Genomic DNA, 20,861 nt, shown 5'->3' with positions numbered 1-20,861 from the left:
GACTAGTTCACTTATGCCATTTAAGGTTCAGTTCCGTGGCATCTAGCATTTGGAGTTTCAAACATTAAAGCTGAAAATAGATTTGCTGCTTGATTGCCATCCAGAGCAGGTTGTTACTATTTTTGGCGAGGACTGGACTTTGCCAAATGTGGCCAGTATACACACTGAGACCTAATTAACAAAGGCCTTTTGTCACACTGGAGGAAAGGATGGTTTTCTTTTTAGGTATTAACTGAAGGAAGCAATTGTCATTTTAATCCGGTGGTTTGTTAAGTTTTAATAAAAACAAAGCTTGTCCAGAATAAACTTACATAAGCCAACCTGAAATTTTAAATATACATAAATTCTACCTAGTTATAAATTCTATACAAAAAAAAATTTATGTATTTTTTTATTGGGACCACATATTATAAAGAGCCTAATATATGTAGCTGAATCCTATTAGATAGATTGATTTGCGAATTGTTACTGTTGGTATAATTCTTCTATTATTTCAGCTAATTGTAATCTAAGGCCTTGGAAGAATAGTGTTTTATGAATGTAATAAATTTCCAAAAGGAGAAAAATGTTTTGAGGTACATAAATAACTTTTGTATGATAAAAATGTATTTTTTCACTTTTTTTCTTAAAAAAACTCTGTAGTCTGGTAACAGAACAGAAAAAAATTCTTTTTTTTTTTTCTCTTTTCAATTTTATTTTATTTATTTTTTATTATTTTTTTAAATTTTATTTTATTTTTAAACTTTACATAATTGTATTAGTTTTGCCAAATATCAAAATGAATCCATCACAGGTATACATGTGCTCCCCATCCTGAACCCTCCTCCCTCCTCCCTCCCATACCATCCCTCTGGGTCGTCCCAGTGCACTAGCCCCAAGCATCCAGTATCATGCATTGAACCTGGACTGAAACATGTAAAATATCATGTATGAAAAAAATTCTTTTTAAAAATCCAGGGTTGAGAAGCAGAACATCTGGGGTTAAATTCAGACAGTATACTCATTTGGAATCAAAATTTAGAAATGTCAAGCAAAGTGGTAAAAAGGAAAGCCAGCCCAAAGCTATTCACCTGAGTGGCTTTTTGAAAAACAGTATAACTCTATTAAATAGCCTTCTAATTAACATGATAAAAGTAAAAATATTGATTTTTCTTATGAATTTCATATAAGAATTATTGAACAAGAAATTAGCTAAAGGGACATAATAGATCACCAGAAGAGTCGATGATTAGTTCATGACAGCAAACCTTTCTAATTTGGGGAATTCGTTTCCAAATAAATTTCAAAATGATGCTCTTCCAGCAAAATGCACAATTTATCAGTTGTCAGCATCTGTTAAAGCATTTGTCACTATTACCTAAATATATGTTAATAATTCAATTGCTTCATCCTTTTTTATAACAAATATTTGAATGCTTTCTGTATGTCAAGAACTGCTTAAGATGCTGGGGAAGTAGAAGTGACAGGAAAGGCAAAGAACCTGCCTTAACTTACATGAAGGAGACAGACAGTAAAGTAGTAAACAAATAAAAAATATAATTTGGATGAGATAAGTGCTATTCAGGAAATAAATAGGATAATAAGCTACAGAGTACTTTGTCAAGGTGGGGAGGGCTACTTCAGATGGAGAGAACCTCTCTAAAGAAGTGATATTGAAGATGAGTTTTGAATTACAAGAAAGAACCAATCACATAATGATGAGGAAGAAAAGCATCATAAGCAGAGGATACACCAGAACAAAGTCCTTGAAGAAAAAAAACTTGGCAAGTTCATGGAACAGAAAAAAATCCAGTGCAGTTGGAGCATAGCAAGTAAGGAGGAAATAAGTTGAGAAGTAGGGCTGGATCACATGGGGTCTCGTAGGCCCTGGTAAAGATTTTTTTTGTCTTTTGTTTTTAAGTGGCATAGAAAGCCACTAAAGAGTTTTAAACATTCAAATGACATAAACTGAACCATGTATTAAAAGATCAGCTTTTGGGGAGCATGGATCATTGAAGGTAAAATTAGAAGCAGAAAGACTACTTAGGAGGTGGCTGCAGTAGTCCAGGTAAGAAATGAGGATGCTTTGGATAAGGAGCCTGGGAGCGAAGGTAGAATCAATAGACTTACTTAATGGGAGTAGAGTAATGGGACATGGGTAAGAGAGAAGTCAAGAATAATTCTCAGGTTTTAGAAGGAAGTCAAGAGTTTTATTGTTAAATTGCAGATGTCTGTTAGATAATTGGAAATGTTCAGTGCTAAATTGGAAGTCGTCAAGATTTTGGTGACTTAAAGCTATGTCACCTTTAAAGGTGATTAGATCACTCAGGGAGAGAGCATAGAAGGGGGAAAGAAAGAGTCCAGGACTAAGCACTGAATAGAGGATATGGAGTCAGCAATAGAGACTGAAGAAGAGACAGACAGACAGGAGGAAAATCAGAAAAGCTTGATGTCATAAAGATCAAGGAGTGAGTGGTTACCTAAAGACTAGTCTTCTGAGACATAAAAAGTTGAGGACAGTGAAAAATCCATCAGATTTGGCAATATGAAGGTCTTCGATGACTTTATTCCCCAGTTTCAGTGAGTTTGGAAGCCAAATTAGAGAGGGTTACAAGAAATAAGATAGAGATGACAGATAGATGTATGTAACACTTTTTAAGAAGTTTTACATGAAGAGGGTCAGAAAATGGGATCATAGTCAGAAGAGACTGTGGGCTTGGGGGAAAGAGAAATTCTAGAGCACACTTATAATCTGATGAGAATTATCCTAAAGAAAGAGAAATAGGTAATGCAGAAGAGAAGGGGGAAGAGTTGCAGAAGTGAAGTCTGAGGGAGCTAGAACACAAGCAGAGGAGATTTTGATGGGAGCAGAGGTGCTTCTTTCACTGTAGTAGCTTTGATGGTGAGAACATGGAAACCACCTTGTCTGATTACTTCTATTTTTTCAGTAAAATATGACATCAAGCTATTAGGTGAGGTACAGGATAAAAAGAAAAAACATTGTGAAATTGTTATTTTTAGGCTTGGAATCAAATTTACTAGGGAAATGTAAGTAAAACTTCTAAGCAGGGTTGAGTGCCCATTGGAGTTTTGTGTTGTTAGTTTAAAATACAGCCCATGAGCCGAGTTGTGTGATTTTTCTCTAGCAGGTTTTAGCTGCGCTAGAGTAAATGAAGAGAAGGCTGATAGCTGGGTTCAGCCAGGATTTGGGGAAATGAAAAAAAAGGAAGGTATTGGATAGTGAAAAAAGTATTGTTGAATGAATTGGAGGTATTGATGAGGTCAAGGAAATATTTCTTAGTAGAGATATTAGCATAAGTGAGTTGAAAGTTGAAGGACTGGTTATTAGAGAAAGAAGTCTTGTATTCAAGATTGAGTGGGTAGCCGTTCCCTTCTCCAGGGGATCTTCCCAACCCAGATCTCCCACATTGCAGGCTGATTCTTTACCAGCTGCGCCACCAAGGGAGCCCTTTTGTATTGCAGATACTTGTAATGAAAACGTTTATATTATAATCATGGGTGTTGGTGGCTGTGAAGGATGGAAGAACAAATCAGTATGGGTGAGGAGACTGGGATGTGAGATGATGTTAAAGTCACTGAAAATCTTGAAAGGAGCAGGAATGAAAAGGAGGACAGTAAACCAGAGTTAAAGTCTTCAGGGAATAAGAGAGTGACCAGGAAAGGAGGTCAGGAGAAAACAGTGCAACTATGTCATGAGCTTCTGAGACAATGAAAATTGTGAAGAAGGCAGAAAATTGGCTATGAAGCTGTGGTAGGAGGCACAGAAGATGCGTCTACCGCCTCCTGGCCCTGTTTTTAACAGAAGGAAGGCTGCAGAGGACTTGAAAAGACCTGCTAAACAATATACTTATAAAAATTTGCCATATAGATATACTCGCACAAGTACACAAAGACATGTACACAAGGATATTTACCAAAACATCATTTGTAATGGTGACCAAAAAAAAAAAAAAACCCACCCAGAAACAAGGTAAATATTTTTCAATGGAGAACTGGCTACCTAGATTATAGTACATTGCTGTGCATTCTTCTTAAGAAATGGCATAACTCTTCATGGCGTGATACCAAAAACTTTCTAGGATATGTTAGATAGAAAATCAAGATGCTATAATACCCCTTTTGTGTAAAACTGTATATTAGCATAAATGTGATTGCGTACATAGGTGTATATAAATAAGTCTGTGCTTGACTATACATATATTTATATATCTATGCGGGCTTCCCTTGTGGCTCAGCTGGTAAAAAATCTGCCTGCAATATGGGAGACCTGGGTTCAATCCCTGGATTGGGAGGATCCCCTGGAGAACGGAAAGGCTACCCACTCCAGTATTCTGGCCTGGAAAGTCGCAAAGAATCGGACACGACTGAGTGACTTTCACTCACTCACTCACATATATATACACAAACACATGTGTGGTTATGAATACAGTAAATATATCTGAAAGAATAAATAAGAAATTTTTAATAATGGTTACCTCTGGATATTAAGACGGTAGTTGTAAAAAAAAAAAAAAAAAAAGACAGTAGTTGTATACACATCTATCTTTCCCACTAGGTATTAAGTACTTAATCTTAAAGTAAGAACTATGTTTTATTAATATTTGGGTTTTTCACAATATTTAACACAGTGCTTTACATATAGATGTTCAGTAGATTTGTCAGATTTCTTATGTAGCCACCTGTAGTGGTTGACATGACAAGACTTAGAGTTGGGAAATTTAAACTAAATAAATTTGATTGATATTACCAGAAAATTTCAATGTTTGCAGTTTGCCTGTACAGTATTTTGATTCTGTATTCACTTAGCCCCACCCTAAGCTCTAGTCACTGTCTTCACCTTAGATCATCACATTTAAAAGAGTCATTGATTATAGTCATCTTTATGGTTAACTTAAGTGTCATCATGATAGAACTTCTTGATTTTGTTGTTACTGTAATAGTAGAAGATATCAAAGGAGATCTGGCAAGAACACAACTTTGCAAAACCAGGAATGATTGTAGAAATGTTTTAGCCCTGAGCTGAGTTAGTGGTTAACCTGTTTGGCGGTGTAGCTATATCCACAAGTTAGGTTTGATCTTTCTCCGCAGATGGTACTTTCACAGATCTCATTGAGGCTAAATTTTTTTTCTTGCTCCAGAATTGCTTTTTATCCCTGATAAAAACAAGCAACTGAAACATGTGATGAGAAAATGAAGCTATCTGGTCAGGCATTCCAAATTTAGTAGAATTCAAAAAGGAATTACTCGTTCACATTTGTACCAACCGAGTAGAATCTTGCTTTTGTTTCTATGGAAGCAGCAGCCCTTTCTCATTGGCCTTTTCTCCTCCAATCCATGCTCATATGATCTTTAACCATCTGTAAGTACTAATTCAAAAATTTGAATTTTAGCTATAACAGCCCACAAAATAGGTAAAATATTGCCTCTTAAAAGTTTTAAGTTTTTCTGCTTAACTTAATGATTAATGATTAAAGTAATGATTTCCAGAAATATTGTATAAATGTTTTTATCTTCCAATAAAATTTGTTGCCATTTAGTCCAACTCTTTTGCATCCCCATGGACTGTAGCCTGCCAGGCTCCTCTGTCCTGGGATTTCCCAGGCAAGAATACTGGAGTGGGTTGCTTCTCCACGGGAACTTCCCAACCCAGGGATCAAACCCATATCTCCTGCTTGGGAGGCAGATTCTTCACCACTGAACCACCTGGGAATAGGGTATAAATTCGTTGGGTTCTTAAGGTGTCCCTGTATATCTATATACAGCATGAACAGACTAATGTTTTCTAATGTTTGCTATCTGCATTAATTAATGCTTTCAGTTGCTATGGTGAATTACAGAGCACAGGAAGATGTGTACAAAGAATTGAACTTGTGTATTCCACTTACCTTTAACCATTATATAAAAATGTTTTACTGTTGGCCTCATCAGAACATCTACTTTTAAAATTCACCAGAGAAAGGAATTAAATGGAAAAATGTCAGAGATTTTTTATTTTTTTCCACCGATGTTCTTCCTTAAGCCAGCCTAAGTAGTAGGAAGTGCAGGAAGATACATTTATTAATGTTTTCATAACCAAATGTGACATAATCATGTCTGTTAGATACACAACTGAGTAAAGTTCTATTAGCCTATCCCTATGTAGGTTTGTCCTTACATTGATACAACCTAAACTCACAGTTACCACCAGTGACATTTTCTTCCCTCTCCAGCAATACGAAAATACTCTGGCACCCTGAAATTATCAAACTAAAATGTAGTATTCTCTGGCTGTGTTAGAAACCCACTTGAATTTACTCCTTCCCAGTTCTTGCCTTTCTTTTCCATAAGAAAGATATATACTCTAGAAGCAGATGATCGGCAGAGGGCAGCTATGGAAAAGCAACATCGTGTTCCAGGATGAGCCTTGTTACTCTGCTCAGCTGCTTTTTAAATTGACTTATCAGACCAGGGACTTTCCAGGTGGCTCATATGGTAAAGAATCTGTCTGCCAGTGCAGGTGACACAGGAGACTCAGGTTTGATCCCTGGGGCAAGAACATCCCCTGGAGGAGGAAATAGAACCCACTCCAATATTCTTGCCTGGAAAATCCCATGAACAGAGGAGGCTGGTGGGCTACAGTCCACAGTGTCACAAAGAGGTGGACACAACTAAGCATGCACACACACATATCAGACCAGGACCTCAAAACGAAGTGTTACTGTCCAGTTCCACTCGTCAGTCACGTGTACCCCTGTAAGAGAGAAACCTGCTTCCCTTATTCTTAATGAAGCAATCTGTGTAATTCATGAGTATTTATTGAAAATAAGTTGCAAGATGGGTCTCAGGCTATATTCATCCCTTAATGTAAAGAGCACTGCTTATGGAATGTTACTGTAAAAAATACTCATTTTCTGGCAAAAAATCATTTCAATTTTGAGGATTTTATTATTTCTGAATACTGTGACTGCCTGTATTTTTTCTCCTCTTGTTTTCTAAATATGTAGGCTAGCCCTAGATAGCTAGACCTATTGGTAGACCCTACATAGACCAAATATTGGTAGAATGTCTTCTTGATGGCACATTCTTACAACATTCGATTTTTTTTCCCACAGAACTCGTCCTTTAATGAATATTAAACCAGTTGAGACTGCACTTGAGAAGCCATTATTATCTCAGAATCACTGGTACCTCTAGAATCAATATATTGGGAAGAATTAAAAACATATATCCTTAGAAATTTAGTGATTATTCATTATTCACTTTTGCTATGGTAAAAGTTACAGGGACTCATATCAGTTTTTAAAGTTACAACCAATTGTAGTTTATTTGATCCCTTTTTCATGAAATAAACCCCTAAAGATCCTGACAAGAGCGGAACTTGAGTTTTAGATATTCATAGAAATCTTAGAAATACTAGTATTTCTAAGAGAAATACTTCTGTAGAAATATTAGTAAGAGTTGAAACAACACATATCAGATGTAAGAAAAGACAAGGACCTGTATTTTGCCTGAATATTCAGTCTCCGAATAATTGAGAGATCATCATACTTTGCAGAAAAATATACTATCACTGTTATATAACTCTTAAGCAAATTTTTCTGCAAGAAAAAGCTGGCCAGTAACTAGAAGCAAAGATGTGAAGGAAAAAACCTTGATAGTGTAGAAAATGTTAGTCATTCGTAGACAGTGATGATGCTTTCCTATAAGTTTATAAAGGATTTATAAATTTATAGGAAGTTTATAAAATAATCTGGTGTATAGTCTAAAGCACCAGATTACTATTGGATTAGTAACAGCCTTAAGGCTCATATCTACTTCTCTGTACTACTAGAGGTGATCATACAAATTATATATTAGGGCCACTACAAATTCATTGTTTCTCACCTCACTTGGGCCTTCAGGGGTACTCAATCAGATTTATGTATCCTTAGATACATAAAGAGAGAGGAGAACCCTCTCTCTCTGTCTTATTCACCACATCAGTTTAGAATGTTTGCCATAATCTCCAAGTCACCTAACCGACACCAGTGTTTCTGCTTCACAGTGAAAAAAATTGCACGTGTCAGACATTAGCTCCCTCAGTGTCTGCTGCTGCTGCTGCTGCTGCTGCTAAGTCGCTTCAGTCGTGTCCAACTCTGTGCAACCCCATAGACGGCAGCCCACCAGGCTGCCCCGTCCCTGGGATTCTCCAGGCAAGAACACTGGAGTGGGTTGCCATTTCCTTCTCCGATGCATGAAAGTGAAAAGTGAAAGTGCAGTCGATCAGTTGTGTCTGACTCTTCGCCACCCCATGGACTGCAGCCTTCCAGGCTCCTTCATCCATGGGATTTTCCAGGCAAAAGTACTGGAGTGGGGTGCCGTTGCCTTCTCCACCCTCAGTGTCTAGCCCATGTGTATAGGATTAGTTAGATATATCTACCTTTATCTCCTTCCTTCATTCTAAAGGAAATACATCCTTTCCTTATTTAGAACTAACCTCTTTGCTATCACTAGTTTTAGACTCCTACCATCGCTTCTGAAGCCTTTCTTGAAATTATTTGCACTGTCTCTCCTTTCTCTTTCTCTCCCTCTCCCTCTTCCTCTGTATTTTCAGCTTGTCTTCCTCTGGTTACTTTCCTGCAGGCTCCACACTTACTCAGGTTTCTCTGTTAAGTAATAAGTTTAAAGCCCTTGAGTCAGGGTTCTCTTCTAACCTATCTTCCCTTCACAGTCAAGCTTCTTGGATAAAGTTACTGCCTTCACTCCTCACTTCTTCAGTCCATATACCCTGGCTTCTTGCTTCACTCTAATACACTGAAACAGTTCTTGAAAAGTTGCATTGCAAGAATATACACAGTGGTCTCTTTCAATCCTCACTTAACCATTCTGTGCTTCTTAAGACTCATCTCTTGGCCTCTCCCTCTGCTTCTCCCCCTACCTTTCTGACAATCTCCTTCTCAGCAGCCTTTGCTAGCTACTCTTCTTGCTTTTCCTGTAAATCTTAAAGAATCCACTCCCAACTCTGTCTTTTGGTTCTCTTCTCACTCTTCTTGATCTCCCTAGGTAGAATTCATCTGTTCCCATGGCTTCAGTTGCCACTTGTTTTCAGGGAAATCACCAGGTCTCAATGTCCAGATGTCTGGTGGACAACTCCACTGGGATGTTCCACAGGTATCTCAAAGACAGCATCTTTTTGTCTTCCTTTAAGTCAGTCAGTCTTGCTTTCTTTGTTCTCAAACTTAAACTACTATAGCTAGTCACCAAAGCCAGAATTCTTAAAGTTATCATGGATTCTTCTTTTATCCTCATCCTTCACATTTAATCATTGACCAAATACTGAAGAGTCTACATTTTTTGTATCTTCTATGTCCAGTCCTTCCTCTCCACTTCTGGTATTTCTTAGTTCCAAATTTTATCATATCTTCCCACAAGTCTTAATAGCCTTTTGTTCCCCAAATTTTCCCACCAGCAGCCCCCAATTCATTCTCACATAGCTGCCAAAATTATCATTCAAAAAGGCAAATCTGATCATGGTAACCTGTTACAGCCCTTTGGTGATCCCCCCATGACCTATGAGATTCGAGATTCTCCCTCTCACTGTGTTGTTCAGTGCCTAAGTCATGTCTGACTCTTGGCGACCCCATGGACTGCAGCAAGCCAGGCTCCAGTGACTTTCCAGGCTCCTCTCACTATATCTCTAACTTATATGCCTCACACCAGCCATAAAGGAGAAATTAGGATGACTCTGAAGTTTTTGTCCTAAGCAAGTTAAAAGATAGATTGGCCATCAGCTAAGATGGGGAGAGCTATATGTGGAACAAGCTTGGAGGAGATTAGGGATTTGAACATGCTGAATTCAGATGTAAACTAAACAGCCAAGTAGAAATGTCAAATAGATACTTAAGGCTAGCCTTTAGGAGAGAGATCTGGGCTAGATATAGAGATTTGGGAATCATCAGCAGATAAATGCATTTTAAACCACAGAACTAAGTGCAATCACCTAGGGAAGTGCAGTTCAATAGAACTTTCTACATGATGGAAATGTACTATACATCCATGCTATCTAATAAGATAGGCTACTAGCTACATATGACTTTTGAGCACTAAAATAAGGCCAGTTACACTGAAGAACTGCATTTTTAATTTTAATTCATTTAAATTTAAATAGCCATATGGGGTCACTAAGAGTCGGACACGACTGAGCGACTTCACTTTTGCTTTTCACTTTCATGCATTGGAGAAGGAAATGGCAACCCACTCCAGTATTCTTGCCTGGAGAATCCCAGGGACAGGGGAGCCTGGTGGGCTGCCATCTGTGGGGTCGCACAGAGTCGGACACGACTGAAGTGACTTAGCAGCAGCAGCAGCATGTGGCTAGTGGCTACTACATTAGCCAGATCCAGGGAGTAAGTGTAGATCAAGAAGAAGGGAGGACCAGTGACTGGGTTCTGGACATTCCACCATTAAGAGGTCAAGGAGATGAGATGAGACCATCATGAGACACTGAAAAATGTAAACCAATGAAGTAGGAAGAAAACCAAAACAATATGATGTCCTGGAAACCAAGTAAAAAAGAATTTTGAGAAAGACCAAATGATCAACTTAATTTAAAAGGATCAGAAGCCTACACAGTACTCACAGGATATGGAAAGGAGGCACTTTCCTGAACTGCTGGTAGAATGACATCAGTGGAGCACCTTGGAGATAACTACCAGAATGTTAAATGCACAATATGTCCACACAGCCATATATAAAAGGCAGTTTATAAACTGTATATAAAATACATACTAAATATATACATATATATGCATGTATCTTATAATAAAAATATGTAAATTTGTGAATACATGTATATACACAAATTTATACACATAGTATCTCTGAAAGGATATACATAAGAGATGAGTAAGTGTTTGCCTCTAGAAAGAAACTGGGGTACAAGAGTACTGAGGTGAGAAGAAAGCATTTTTTTTCTTTTTTTTTCTACAATATACCCTTTTTTATGTTATACCATATGCAAACATTTATCTAGTCAAAGCCAGATATTTTATTTTATTTTGGCCATGCCACACAGCTTGTGGGGTCTTAGTTCCCCTACCCGAAATAAGTCAGGGCCATCTGCAGTAGAAGCACAAGAGTCCTAGCCACCACACCAACAGGGAATTCACCAAAACAATATATTTTAAAATTAAGAAAATGATTGTAGAATATATAGCACTATGTGACACTTAAAGCATTGTGGTGCTAAGTACATTTTTTCCAGTGGGTAGATTTGAATGAAGCTTATTTTGGCTTAAAAAGTAACATTTCAAAGGCATAATTTTAAGTCCTAAGTTCACATAGAAATGTCATAATTGACTCTGCTGAATCAATTGCAAAATAACTATCCCTTCATCATTGGGAGTCTTCATTGGGTATCTCTGAAGCTCAGAGGTTATCTGAATATATTTTTAATTTTTTTTTCTTTATTTTACTTTTGGCTGTGCTGAGTCTTCCTTGCTGCCTAGGCTATTTCTCTACTTGCAATGAGAAGCAGCTGTTCTCTAGTTGCAGTGCTTAGGCTTCTCATTGCAGTGGCTTCTCATTTCAGAGCACAGGCTCCAGGTGCGCAGGCTTCAGTAATAGCAGCATGTGGGCTCAGTAGTTGTGGCTCCTGGGCGTAGAGCACAAGCTGAGTAGTTGTGGTGCACAGACTTAGTTGCTCCGCGACACGTGGGATCTCCCTGGACCAGGGATGGAACCTGTGCCCACTGCACTGGCAGGCAGATTCCTGTCCACTGCACCACTAGGGGAGTCTCTGAATATTTTTTTGGTTTGTTTTGTGTTTTAATTGAAGTGTAGTTGATTTACCATGTTGTGTTAATTACTGCTGTACAGCAAGTGATTCCATTATACACATGTATACTTTCATTTTATATGCTTTTCCACTATGGTTTATCACAGGATACCGAATGTATTTCCTTGTGCTATCCAGTAGGACTTTGTTTATCCATTCCATATGTAATACATCTACTGACCCCAGACTCCCAGTCCATCCCTCTTGCATTTCCCCTTCCCCTTGGCAACTACGAGTCTGTTCTCTCTTACTGTGAGTCTGTTTCCACTTCATGAATAAGTTCATTTGTGTCATATTTTCTGACTTACTTCACTTAGAATGATAATCTCTAGGTCCATCCATGTTGCTGCAAATGGCTTTATTTCATTCATTTTTATGGTTGAGTAGCATTCCATTGTATTTGTGTATCGCATCTTCTTTATCCATTCATCTGTCAGTGAACATTTAGGTTGTTCCCGTGTTTTGGCTATTGTGAATAGTGCTGCTATGAACATAGGGGTGCATGAATATTTTTGAGTTATAGTTTTGCCTGGATATATGCCCAGGAGTGGGGTTGCTATATCATATGGCAATGCTATTTTTAGCTTTTTGAGGAACCTCCCTACTGTTTTCCATAATGGCTGCACCGGAACGTTTTTAAATAGCCACAATTTCTGATTCTGTTTTCATGAAGTCCCACAAGAACAAATACTCTCTTGGTTAGTGATTCCTTTAAGATGTTTTAGAATAAGACAGAGAGACAAACAGAAAGGCCAGTGTAGGGTTGTTGGGGCTTTGGGGAGCTTTTTTTTCATGATTTATACATAAGCATGCACATCCTTTGACTAAAGATGTTTCTATTTAATTTTGTGCTGTAACCTCCAAAATAGATGCTTCTACTTGATGTAATTTTAAGTAATGTCCAGTAAGTGATTTAACAAAGTTACTTGCCTACTAAGATTAAGTAATTTTATCTCCTCTTGATGACATGAGAAAAGAGCAAACTTAGACAATTTTGAAAATAATGTAGAAACAAGGGAAAATAACAAGATCTCCTTCTTGTTAATATCATCTACAGAAGGACCTAATAGGAGGACTACTCGCTTTTGTTATAAAGCCATTTTGATAACGATTGAAACAGTGAAACAACACAGTATGACCTAAATGAGGCTAGTGACTGAGATGATGTGTCACAGTGTCCCATATCAACCACCCACGAGTTCTTTGTTTGTTTCCATGGTTTCTTTTTCTTGGTTTGTCAAAGGATTGAGGAACAAAGATTTTAAGAAGAGGTGGGATTCTAGAATTAATTTTTGTGTCTCATTCTTTTTTTGCACTCAAAATACTAAATGTTTCTAGATCCCGTGTTATGGGGACATCCAAATATACCAGTACTTTCCAAAATACTTTGAGGTGCTTGGACAGAAGCCATTGTAATGACACTGTACTAAGTATTTGACAAAGGGCTTATATATGAAAGGAGATGTGTAAGCATAAATTACTGTTATATTGATACCATATCACAGTGAAGTACTCTTCAGCCTCTTGAATATAAAAGAATATTTCTACATTTGGTTCTAGCAAACACTATTGTGCTATTCTGAAATCCACAGCACAGAAATTATAAGACATCCGCTCATAAACAGAAAGCAAATCACTATTCAGCATTTCCTGCTCTGTTTCCTGCCAATTGGAGATAATTAAAACTTTTTTTAAACCTTTTATTCTATTCTGCTTTAATTCTGCTTCCTTTACCAAAAAAGAAAGATTCAGAAATTAAAACTGTGTGTATAATAGTACAGCATATCTTTGCCTTTTTTCCCCCTTATCCTATAAAACTAACTTTCTTCATTATTGCAGACCTCAGGATATCATTGTGTTTATCATTGGAGGAGCCACCTATGAAGAGGCTCTAACAGTTTATAACCTGAACCGTACCACTCCTGGAGTGAGGATTGTCCTAGGAGGAACCACGGTGCACAACACAAAAAGGTAAGGGAGAACATTCAGGCCTGTAATTCTTTCCCCTTTCCCAGAGAAGAAGACTTAAATTCCCTTCATGTAGAAGAAGTAATGTCAGTGCTGACCAAACTGAATACGAAAATGAGTAAGATAAAGAGAGAACATAAAAAATAAGAAAACAAGTGCCTGGAGAGAGAGGTAAAAGAGCCGTGGATTCTGAGTGGCTAAGAGAAGCTAGTTTCATGAAGATGATAGTGTGGAAACTGAGCCTTGGAGAAAAAAATGGACATAAGGCGGGAGAGCACGTTCTAGGCAGATTTAACCACGTGAACAAGTAACGGAAAGCTATAGACAACATACATAGAAAAAGAACAGCAAGTAGTCAACTAGCTGGAATGTATGTAATAAGAGAAAAGGTTAACTGAATGCCATAATTGTGGAAGGCCTTGAATTCTATGCTGAAGAATTTTTTTCTGCTTTCTTATGTAGAAAATGAGGAATCATTGAAAGTTTTCAAGCAGTACAGTTACAAGAAGGTCACAGTAATTTAGGAAGATTAATTTGGAAGCTAAAGGTAGGAAGGACAAAGGATGAGGAGGAAACTAGAGACCCATGGCATGATAGTTAAATTTAATGATTGGGAGCCCTGAGAGATCCATGCTGAGCCATGTATACATAGATACACAGGAAGGCATTAGAGGTGTTTGTGTACTTTTTCACTTTGTATTATTTGCCTCATTGAGCTTTCTGTTTTATAACCTGCATTTTGTAGTCTGTGGTAAAAACTTCTTATAGTTCTAAATATATAATCATTCATTAAACAAATATTAATTGAAAGGTAAGATAGACTGGATTCGAATCTTCCCTCTTACCATTTTTGTGAATTTATGCAAATTAGTTAACCTCTTTGTCGATTTCCAGAGCTCACTGTCCATTTATGTATTTCTTTTCGTGAATTTCCAATTCATGTTCTTTGTCACTTATATAAAGGATAGTGACCATTTTTCTGTTATGTATTTTGCAAAACATATTTTCCTCTATTTGGTATTTTTGTTTTGTTGTATAAAACTTTTCTTCTTTTTAACTTTTATGTAGTCAGAGTTACCAATGATTTTTGCCTCTGATGTCATGCTTAGAAAGTTCTTTCCCAGTCAAGATTATATAAATACTAACTTCTATTTTTTCCCATGACTTTTAGGGCTTGTATTTAAAGTTTTTTTGTATTTATAATCTATCAAATTGTATTTATAATCTATCAAAGTTTTATTTTGGTGTAAACTGTGTGTGAGAGCTTATTTTTATAAAATTTGCAGAAATATTACATGTGCATACATACATAATTACACACAGAAAAGTATACAAATGATAAGCAGACAACTCAATGACATAACACAAAGTGAGTACATCCATAACCACCACATAAATCAGATAACAGCATGTTATCAGCACCTCTGGAACCCTTCCTTATGCCTCACGTCCCCTTTTTTGCACAACTCCATGTACAATAATAGCTCTTATGACTTCTGTTATTATAGTTTTACCTGTCCATAAAAGATACTTGTTGAATGAATACAGAATGGTTAAAATTAATCAGTTCTACTTTTCTTACAAATAGATCCTTAGACAAATCTCTAATCCCCTTCAACTTATAAACTACATTTGTCCAGCATTTTTATTCCACTTTTTTTTATAACCCCAAATGAATCATTATTTTCAGTATTTATTTTCAGTATTTTTTCCACATATTTACTTCTCCTCGCTCTTCATCCTGGTCCTTCTTTCCAATCCGATTTTCTTCTTACTAGAAACATCTTATAGTAGTTCTTTCAGGTCATGGTCAACTTGATGTTTTTGTCTAAAAATATCTTAGTTTAGCCAAGTTTAGAATTTCAGGTTAATAGTTTGGTTTTTTTCCCCAGCACTTAGAAATCAGAAGACAGTCCCAGAATACAGGGACTTCCCTGATGGTCCAGTGGTTAAGACTCTGCACTTCCACTGCAGGGGGGTATGGGTCCCATCTCTGGGAAACTAAGATCCCACATGCTGTGTGGTGTGGCCAAAATGAAAAAATTTTTAAAAAGAAGATGACCATGAAATACTATTTTCAGTTGTTGCTATTAGGAAGTCTACTCTCAACATCTATAATTGTCTCACATCTGGAGGCAATATTTTCTTCTCTGGCTCTTTTTAAGATTATCTTTTTGTCTTTGATGTTCTTGTTTCAGTATTATACATCTAAATGTGAATTTATTTTTATTTATTTTAGTTGGTATGAAAATATATGTTTGGCATTTCATAATTTCTGGAAATTTTCCAGTCACTATTTCTTTAAATACTGCATTTTTTCTACTTCCTCTATTCCCTCCTTCTGGAATTCCTGTTAGCTATATGTTAGGCATTTATCTATTTTTTCATGTCTCTTAACCTCTTATTTATATTATCTACCTGTTATCTCTCTGTGCTGTCTCCTGTGTAATTTTTTTCATATTACTACTTCAATACAGTAATTCTCTTTTCAACCATGCCTAATCTGTGTTTAAGCTTTTAAGTTCTATTTGCTTCTTTTTCCAATTTGCCTGATTTTTTGTTAATTTCTTCTTTTCTCATGTTTTCAAATCCTTTTCAAATTTTTCTTTAACCATATTAATTCTATTATCTGAAGTCCTTGGAGATCTAATTCTGCTATTGTGCCTGCTGATATTAACTCATGATGACTCATATCTACATGTGTTCTGTAATTTGGGGTTATGAGTTATCTTAGAGAAGACTCATGAGGGGCCTAAGTTGAAGATACAGCTCTTCTGCATAGTTTTTATTTCATTTAGACCAGGTACCCAAAGAGTATTATCAGTTCAGAACTTTTTTAATGTTAACTTCTGTCCTGAAGAGTTCCTGAACCATGCAGAACCTATACCTGTTTATTTTAAGTTTCCTTGTGATCTTCCTGTGCAGATTTCTGTTTTTCTATTCCTTCTTTTCAATGAGGGCCTCTCAATTACTCAAGAGTCTTAATTCTAATTCCCTTTCTTACTGAGTCCTAAACCCTGGATCCTGATCCTTTGTGGCTGTTAAAATACAGTGTCCTTGTTTATAAACGTTGCCATGTACTTATCGGGTAGTCACAAGCATTGGTTTATACTTGCCAACCTAAGTTTTGGTTCCCTTTTTGTGATGACTTAGAGTTTCCCTTAATTTCTTAAGAGGTTTAGCTATTCAATTAAAAGTATGTTTGTCATTTTTTTATCCAGCATTTCTATATGCTTTATTTAATTCCACCTTATCTAGTTGGCCTTCATTTCAGAAATGGAAGTATAAGTGTGGTTGTGATCTTGGAAAAGTTTAAATTGGTAGTAACATTACATGAAGTTTACTCTAATTTGAAAACTATTAGGTGATATTCGGAAGCTTAGCGGTGCATTCTAAAATGTCAAACTGAGTATTTTGTACCTAATTCAGTAGTCTGTGGGGTACCATTGAATATTTTTGAGCACTGAGTGACACAAAATATCACAACTATTTTATTCAGTTTTCTCCCATTGCTTCTACTGGTGGTGGTGACCCCATGGACTGTAGCCCACCAGACTCCTTTATCCATAGAATTTCCCAGGCAAGAATACTGGAGTGGGTTGCCATTTCCTCCTCAGGGGATCTTCCTGACCCAGGGATCAAACTTTGATCTCCTTCTTGGCAGGCGAATTCTGTACCACTGAACCACCTGGGAAGCCTATTGTTCCTGCTCCTGCTAATAAAAATAATAATCGTAGTAAATATTTATTGAACATCTACTATGTGCTGGGCACTTACTAAGTACTGTACATATATTAAGTCATTTAATCCTCAATAAGGTATATACTATTATTTTCAGCACTCTGCTTATGGAAACTGAGGCAGAAAGATTAAATAACTTGCCCAAGTAAACATGGTTACAAAGAGAGCCAGTTCTCAGAGCCAGAGTCCATGCTTTTGATCATTCTTCATTTCCTTCATAAATATTACTTGAAAGCCTGACAATGTATTATTTTCTAAGTAATATTTAATAATTTAGGGTTTAAAATGTTTTACTACTAGATAGACATATAGGATTTTATTTTCTTAATCTAAATGAGTTCTCTCATGTTTGTATATATAATTATCTGCTTTTAAATAGGCTTTACTATCAGAATCTAAAAAGGCTAATTGACTCTTAAGTGATCTTTCTGAGAGTTAATATTTCCCATTGAGTGTTTGTAGCCTCATGACCCATACCTAAGAACTATAGCATCTTCTCTTTAACTTGAAGTATTAGACCTTTAAAACTAATTACCTGTATCTCCATTTAAAAGGGGGGCTTCCCTGATAGCTCAGTTGGTAAAGAATCCACCTGTAATGTGGGAGACCTGGGTTCGATCCCTGGGTTGGGAAGATACCCTGGAGAAGGGAAAGGCTACCCACTCCAGTATTCTGGCCTAGAGAATTCCATGGACAGTCCATGTGGTCTCAAAGAGTCGGACACGACTGAGCGACTTTCACTTTCACTTTCAATTTAAAAAATACTTTGGATTTAGAGGGAAAGATAGATTAGCAAAGATTTTTACACATTTCTTTGTAATTAAGTCATATTACATATAAACAAAAATGCATGTATTTTCAGGTATGTTTGGCTAATTAATTGTACTATGAATAAAACTATATTTTATTAAAAATGGGAGGGAGACCCTAAATATCTAAGTTTTTCTTTAAATTAGTGTCCCAAGTCCTGAGAAAATAATGTTTAATGTAAAAGTAAGAAAGTAAGGCAGAAAAATAAAGCAGCTTTGTGAAAGCTATAGACTAGATTCTTCCAACTAGCCAGCTCAATATTTCTTTGTCTGACCTAATAATATGTTAAGCAGTATACCAAATTACATTTGAGCAGATATCCTTAGCAATAGAAGGTTCAATAAAATCTTGGACAGGATTGTTCACTGGCCCCTGATCAATGAAACTTTTAGAAAAAGGGAGTTGCTATGGTAATTACCAACCTGGAAAAAAATTAATATTTGCAATACATAAATGTTCCAAAAACTGGTTTTTATAATTTACTTTCATAAATACATAGCCTCTAGCAATAAGTATGGAGAAGGCAATGGCAACCTACTCCAATACTCTTGCCTGGCAAATCCCGTGGACTGAGCGACTTCACTTCCACTTTTCACTTTTGGAGAAGGAAATGGCAACCCACTCCAGTGTTCTTGCCTGGAGAATCCCAGGGACGGGGGGAGCCTGGTGGGCTGCCGTCTATGGGGTTGCACAGAGTCGGACACGACTGAAGCGACTTAGCAGCAGCAGCAGCAGCAGCAATAAGTAACTAGTGAAATTTTTCACTATCAGTAAGAAGATAGTGAAATGTGTATTTCAGACACCAGTTATTGTAAAGGCTCAAGTAATTGAAAGCAACAGTTTCAGCTTTTAGAGGAAAGGCTCATTTTTCATGATGATTGTGGACTGCCTTGGGTATTACTAGACTATTAAGTAATTAACAGTTCACAACCCTTAATACATATTGAAATCCCAGACACTCAGTAAATGGGAAGGTTAATATTTTTTAAAAATTAGCTTTATACCTCAATACAGTAGGGCTGTGAGCAGCAATAATTATATAGGGGGAGAAAGTTTGAATGATTTGTTTCTGTGAATTGTTCGGGTTTAATTTTTGTGGGTGCCTGTATAATTTCCTATGTAATACATGGGTTATTTCTTAAGAAAAAAGTCCAATGGAATAACTGATAAAGACACAGCTTTCCCTCACAAAAGTATTATTTTGAGAGATTATGGTGACCAGGAAACAGTATACTTTTAGATGTGTCATGATGAGCGCCCTTGTTTTATACTTAGAGTTATGTAAAATATGGCATGCCCACGAAGATCTGGATTGGTAAGCATTGCAAGAAATAGAAATCATACCTTGAGAATTCCCTGGCAATGTGGGGGTTAGGACTCACTGCTTTCACTGCCATGGCCCAGGTTCAAGCCTTGGTTGGGAAACTTAAGGTCCTGCAAGCCACGAGAGGTATGGCTGGAAAAAAAAAGAAAATCATATCTTGTAGCTTGGAGTGTTATAGGCTGATACAGAATCTTTTATCCTTCCCGAGTGGGAAATGCCTGTTTCAGGGTATTTCTGGGATACAGGTCACTGGATTTTCCTAGTGTATTAAGCAAAATCTGATTTATTTTACAGTCAGCTCTCACCACTACCACTTACTAGTTTATGATTTGGAGCAAGATATTAATGTAATAGGTAGATGGGTCAAAATTGATCTCTTGCATCTTGGAAAATCATCTGTACCTCTCATGTAGCAACTTTAAAAGTCTTTATCCTGGGATACCTTCTATTTCTAAAATACATTGACATTACCTTTACTTTTGTTTTGAAACAAAATCTTAATGTTAAACAAAAATAAAAAATAAAAAGCAATTTTTCTTTCCCTCTCTGAAGTACTTCCAGAACTCAGTGTAACTTTGGTGAAAGAATAGGGACCATGCATAAGTAAGCCAAGTTTTAAGTCAGAAGTTATGTGAAGATATATGTCCCTTAGATTTTATAAGGAAATATATATTAGTTGAATCTGAAATTCAACTTCCTTTTCAGAGTTCTGCTTTAAGCTGCTCTCTCTTAAGTAGTAATACCTTAATTCTTTAAAGCAGTTCTTTTATGACATTTTTTCAACCATTCAAACACTGGTCACAATTAAGCAGAGTTCTACAGGTCTTTTGTAGTTATATGACTTATTTCTATAGGGCCTACTCTGATTAGGTGTAATTGTAATTATCTTTGTTTAGATTTAAACTCTATTTAAAATAGATGATGTGTGTTTGCTGCTACGACACCAAGGAACTTTGCAGAAGCTAATTATCTCCTTAGCAACATTCTTAGTAAAACTGCCTTCCAAATGAAGGGAGGTAGTCAATACTTTCTTCTCTCTATAGCCATATGAAGTTTAATCTGAATTTTGTATTGCTTTCCCTTCTTTTTTACATAATGAAATACAAAAATAAAAGATAGTAACCAATCACAGGGACTTCTTTAAGGGCATCATTTTAATGCCTTTTTGAAAGCAGAGAACCTGCCCTGAAAAAGGACCCAGGTAAATGGATTCAACAGTACCCT

At 36.6% G+C, this 20,861-nt stretch overlaps 1 protein-coding gene across 1 annotated transcript in view; it reads left to right on the top strand.

Annotated features, from left to right (window-relative positions):
* VPS45 (vacuolar protein sorting 45 homolog) overlaps positions 1-20,861 on the top strand; it is a 66,650-nt gene that overhangs the window by 27,211 nt on the left and 18,578 nt on the right. The window contains exon 14 of the mRNA XM_027534729.1: positions 13,634-13,765. Within this exon, the coding sequence (XP_027390530.1) occupies positions 13,634-13,765 (132 nt within the window). The remainder of the gene's footprint in view (positions 1-13,633; positions 13,766-20,861) is intronic.

Source organism: Bos indicus x Bos taurus, chromosome 3 (assembly GCF_003369695.1).
Source record: "Bos indicus x Bos taurus breed Angus x Brahman F1 hybrid chromosome 3, Bos_hybrid_MaternalHap_v2.0, whole genome shotgun sequence".
Classification (NCBI taxonomy): Eukaryota; Metazoa; Chordata; class Mammalia; order Artiodactyla; family Bovidae; genus Bos; species Bos indicus x Bos taurus.
Note: the sequence above shows the minus strand (reverse complement) of the source record. Positions and strands in the feature narration are given on the sequence as shown.